This window comes from Mytilus californianus, unplaced genomic scaffold, assembly GCF_021869535.1.
Source record: "Mytilus californianus isolate M0D057914Y unplaced genomic scaffold, xbMytCali1.0.p SCAF_15, whole genome shotgun sequence".
Classification (NCBI taxonomy): domain Eukaryota; kingdom Metazoa; phylum Mollusca; class Bivalvia; order Mytilida; family Mytilidae; genus Mytilus; species Mytilus californianus.
The window spans coordinates 14,417,002-14,423,001 of NW_026262637.1; the positions used below are offsets into that span (position 1 = coordinate 14,417,002).

Genomic DNA, 6,000 nt, shown 5'->3' on the forward strand with positions numbered 1-6,000 from the left:
AAAAATTCTAAGTGAAACAAATGTAAGAAAATCAGTCAATCAAAGCAACCAAGTCTGTAACATAAGCTTCAGAGAGGACAAACAAATCTTAAAGGTATGCACAAAAAACTATAAGTAAGTTAAGAAAATGTTTGAATTCCTAAATACACTTGATCTAGTAAAAATGAAATCATGTCTTCTTATCATTCTGATATCGGTCACTGTATTTCTTAATTATATTACTTACAGAAATGTTATAAAATTATAGTGAATGAAAGTAGTACGTTGTGCAACGTTCATAGTTCTGATAAAAAAGACAATTCCGGAGAATTAAGGGTGTATCAAAATATTACTGAATCGACATTTAGTCCACAAACCCCTACATTATATAAGCTTTAAACGACATAGGCACAACTAATATCTTACAAAATTCGTTTTGAAAGTTTGTTAATCCGAACCACCTGTAAATAAAACTAAAAAGTCTAAATTATTCAAACAAGGTAAGCGTGTAACTGTCACGCTATTATATTGTATTACTTTCATCTTATCAATAGAATAATTCAGAGCGGATGGGACTTTGGAGGAGATGAAAAATACAAAAATGAAGAAGAAATTGATAATGGAAAGCTAAACCAATAAATCAAAATACGGAACTGAATTTAAATGATGCTAAGCTAAAGGCAAATTCGGATGAAGAGGTGTATCACGATTCAGATGGAAAGTCATATCTGCCCTGCATTTTATGGACTCGTTTCTTCAGTTATTGTTCAGTGGTCATATCCAGAAAAAGCCAAGAAAAAAAAGCAAAAAAATATTTAGCTATTTTCCTTGAAAAGTTTTTTAATGATAAGAAATAAATTAAGTTTTCGCACATGAAATCAAGATTAAAGAAAAATAACGCGGTTTTGAGTGATTTTAGAAATTGCATTTGAATTTTGTGCCAATTAATCAATTTGAACAGTGGTTTATTGCCGCTCAAAATCTAGTATGTCGATGCAAAATGAAGTTTTGGATACTTTTAAGAGGATCATGTTAACGATTTCAAGATAATTTCGGAATTGGGTATAAAATGTTCTGAATACGAAAAGAGCAGCATACATTTTACTCAGACTTCATTTATGATACATAATGATCCTTAAAATTTGTTTGCATTTGTTTTTATATCCAGAAACAAGTTAAACTTTACAATTTGGGTTTCTCCCGATCGTATCCATGCTTAGTGAAGCGGACCGTTAAGTCTAATGTTCTTCTGTCCGTCTATCCGTCCGTCCATATTGCAACTGATCATCTTAAACCAATGACGAGATAAAGCATGAGAAAACAAGAGCTTTGACTATGTACACAAGGGAGAAGGTTTTTCATATTGCAACTACTCCTATTTTGATTTCAAACAGCTTTCAATGTAACTTTCTAAAATAATGCCGAAATAATTCAAACAATCTACAAAAGAGAGAAGAGACTTTACTTCCGAGATTCTCTTATTTCAATGAAAATTTCGCAGAATCTTCAATACGAAATACCATTGTGAACAAGAGGAGACGTGCCGTATATTTGTATTCATAAGGAAGATTTTTTTAATTTTATCAATACATGTAGCTTTTAAGTATGTATAATTTAGCACACTCAGCATTGTTAGTACAGTTAAAGGTCAAAGGTCAAAATGTAACAGCTGGTATTTCCTTCCTCCTTTCCTATGACATTTCAATGTGTTGTACTGTTACGAGTATGCATCCTTATTTGAAATATAATTATCTTAGGCCTTGAATATGTACTAGTTGGTCTTACATCTGATTTTATATACTGAAGAACTTGGTTGTTTGTTAGCTGTCAGAGGAAATTTACAACCTTGTTTTCTCACATCTCATTCTCATTATATAAACATCAAAACAAAAAAGTCTTTTTTTTAACACAATATAATTTCATTCATGACACGAAAATCAATTGTTTGTTCCATGGCTTTCATCAACTACTATCTCATAATACTCCAGATTTCAGTGTACATATGAGCATACATATTTGTAGGCCTCATGTTATTACGTCTACTTGAAAGTACACCATTACTGTAACTGTCCTAGATTAGTGATATACCGAGATGCCTTCAATTTTCATCAGTCAAAAATGTGATCTCTGGTCTTTTTTCATTAAAAATACATTTATGGAATCGTTGCCTGCATATCAAAGTGTTCAGTAAGACAATACACAACTCTTTTGTGTTCTTTGAAGCGTCCAGTAGCAAATATTCCATCAATAGGTTTTAAAAAGGACAAAAGTATCATTGAAGATACATTACTTTGGGTTAACTATATATAATTTATCTCAATAGTCACAACACCTCGTCCATTAAAATATGTATTTCGCATAGTAAATACCTTTCCATAGATTAACCTTTACTTAAAAGTAATATTTCTAAAACCTGAAAGTACTTAACCAAGGATATTCAAACAATATATAAAGATTTAAATTCCTGTATAATAATTGTGAATAATCTTCAACCTGTCAGTGTTTGTTCAATTAATTGTCACTGGATATTATCGGTAGCAACTACTGTCGTCTCGGACAAATATGTAAATAAAATATAACCATATTCTTCTTCAATGGCACGAGGGAAGTTAAACTATTTAGTGTTTACATTCATAAATACAATTAAATATTTGTAAAATCAAGTGATATCATTACAATTTTGTAGAAATATATCAGTTTCTATGGGATTTCAAGGATATAGTCGTATTTGAAACAAATAAGAAAATAAATATTTTGACATCTCAACAAGTTAAATAAAGTTCTGCTAACGTTTGGCATAAGACCTTTTTCAAAAGCTAATATCGACAACCAATATAATAGAACAAACGTCACCTCTTCTGTACTCTGTCTTAACCGAATATGATTTGCTTGGTCATCTGTTGGACATGATAGATTTGTTTACTATGATTATGATTAGAATATATCGTTCCTATAATATACATTTCAGTCTGGAAGACAATGATTTATTACTTAGTTGTTATTGGCTCTGAACTAGCTTTCAGTATCTGTGGGTATACTCATAGAATGGTACTTTGTGTCTTTAATCTTTGTGCTATTATTTTTGTGCTTCGTGTCGATCTGACGAGACTAGCCATTTCCAAAATATTTTTACAGTTTGTTCTTATGTTGTGCTGCTACACCACTGTTCCAGGTTAGGGGAGTGTTGAGCGCTCACAAACATGTTTAACTTACCTCATTCTGTATGTGTCTGTCCTAAGTCAGGAGCCTGTAATTCGGTGGTTTTCGTTGGTAGCTTGTCTATTATATCTGATATTCGTTTATTAATTTGTCATAAATCAGGTCGTTGGTTTTTGTTGTTGTTTGAATTGAGATGATTATACGGTATGGGATTTGCTCGACGTTAAACCTCGTAAAGAGGCCTATATTTGCTTACATTGACGTCATTTTAACTCTGTTGAATAGTTGTCTCATTGGTAATTATATCAAAGCTCCTCATTTTATATTTTGTATTCTACTTGCATTATTTCGAATATTACATTGAAACACCAACAGTGAAGTAGATGGATAAGATCAAAATAAAATGAACTTGTGTTTATGGTTTCTCTATATGCCTCAATATACCGTTGCATACCCTTAAGTTTTTATTTGGACTTTCAGTAGGGAATCATGACAAAATTTCAGGTCTCTTCATAATTACAATCAATGTCAAAAGAATTAGCAAATTGAAAAAAAAACTTTCAATATCTAAAGCACCCTATTTCGTTAATCAGGAGTTTGCAGCATATGAATGTTGAAAATACTTCAGTATGTATTGCTTAATATGTTAAGACAAAACAATAAAACACAAGTTACTGAAGTTGACATATTGTAATCCCACCGCGTTCTATTCTACATGTACCTCAATCGCAAAACGTCAACTTACCGATTAAAACATGCTAAATAAATATTTGATCATTTGAATGTAATACTTTTTTCTTTTGATATCTAAAAAGTAGGCTGTTTTGGAGGAATCTGATATAGATATTGGTCTTGCATTGTGTAATAAAAAAAACAGTGTAAGGTAAGCAATTAGTTCAAATTACAGAATTACTCTGTGTAAATTTTTCTTAATCTGGGTGAAACTGACATGATACATAAAGATCTCCCAGAATTTGATTGGAATTTTGATACCATATCACTTTCCGTCTAAATCTTACTTTGGAAACAAAGGGTTTGGTTAATCATCCTTGTGTGCTGGTATTAAGTTCGTGACATTCAGAACATAGTACAGTGATCTCGGAAAGAGTTCTACGGAATCGTGAGATAACGATTAGGACACGTGTTAAGTCGACAAGAAGGATTAAAGTATATAATACACAAGAGGAAAACATAAGAATCATTTCAGAAAAAAAATCAACTGTAACATAAAGTCCTCTCCAAAAGTCAATAAAACAATAACAGCATTTTAAGACCAATAATAGAAACATTTATAATCTGATTACTCCGTGTGACATCGCTTAATAAAGGCAATGTCTTGTTGTTGTTGTTGGCTTTCACGACGTATCCAGAACTTGCTTTTGGAGGATTACACCAAATCGGTGATTTAAAGCAAAGACATAAAAGGTCAAGGCACGAAATGACTCTTTCTAATAATAAGAAAAGACATTTTTAACGACACGGTTAAAAACGACGATGAGATGGAAGATAATTGTATCCTTGTGTTTTAAGGAAGTAGTCAACATTTAATATTGAAAGGAATTTGATTTCTAAAGATAGACAACATATCGAATTCCGGGACTGAAATTTTAAACGGGAAGTTTTTACATAACTTGAATTAATATTGATTTTTATCTTGAAATGGTAACAAACTATATACATGTGTATAATAGAAAAGAAAGGGTGTATTGGTAACACGTGTTATACAGTCTTTGTATGTCAAATTATTCTGTTGAATTTGCAATGTATGTAAATTTATAATTATTTATTTCTTGTTATTCATTTTTATAATAAAGACTTGAAAGGAAAGATATACAAGACACACTCCAGAAAGTCCCATAAGGAAGTTCTAAACTGCCTTGCAAATTATAGTTATATATTTGAAGGGAATCCCTTATGTTACAACATCATATGTTAATAAATGTACCAAAATAGAGAAATAGTAAAGAAGAAAGATATAATTGGAAATAGAATAGATTACATATATGATAAAGAATAAGATCCATACCTTTTCTGATGTTATATATGGAATGTCAACTGGTTTAATATCATCCTCATCTAATTGAGTTTTGCGTGTAATCTTATTGAAATCACTGAGTCTTAAAGACGTATCCTTTACGTGTAACTTCGATAAACTTTTTTCTCTTGCACGATCCCATCCAGATTGTTTACTTCCTTCACTCTTTCCAATCTGCTTTGTTTTACGCTTATCCAGTGGAGATTTTCTTTTTTCCCTGTGTTTGCGTCCAGCTGATTCAAAAGCTGTCACTGCTTGAACTTTGACCCTGATATTTGTTTGTTTTTCTTCATCTTCTCTTGAAACTCCTGTACCCATATTTAATACACCATAGTATCCAAAAAAAATAATCACACGTGATTTGACGACACGCTTCACATAATCTCCTCCTACAACCTTCCGCTTTCAAAACGAACACTGTCTCTCTCCGTTGTTTTCCCAGTCACGATATTTAGATCAATACGTTGAATTCTGTCGGTAATATATAAATATTTTTAACCAATACAATTAACTGCTAAAGTCATGAAAACATTGTCAGAAAGGCCTTTGTATTCTATTGAATTAGTATTTAATTGAGTATCTTTAAATGTGATAATATAATTTCCGTTTTCAATGTCAAAATTATTTATAAAACGTTATACAAACAGCTCTTCAAATTTAATTTGATAGAAAATTTAAATGTTTCCGTGATTAAGATGAAAATATTTCTATAATATCAAAGCAGTGTGTTTATTGTTCACCCCACGTAAACAAATCAAAATATTGGAAATTTTGATATACATGTATTTGGTCTTGTATACATTCATTCATTCATTTCCACTATCAAA

The 6,000-nt window shown here is 31.1% G+C and overlaps 1 protein-coding gene across 1 annotated transcript in view; it reads right to left on the reverse strand.

The window, feature by feature from the left end:
- The window catches only part of LOC127725486 (PHD finger protein 24-like), a 31,056-nt gene extending 25,345 nt beyond the window's left edge, over positions 1 to 5,711 (reverse strand). Inside the window, exon 1 of the mRNA XM_052232499.1 lies at positions 5,165 to 5,711. Coding sequence (XP_052088459.1) covers positions 5,165 to 5,491 — 327 coding nt within the window. The 5' untranslated portion in view covers positions 5,492 to 5,711. The remainder of the gene's footprint in view (positions 1 to 5,164) is intronic.
- Positions 5,712 to 6,000: the final 289 nt, after the last annotated feature.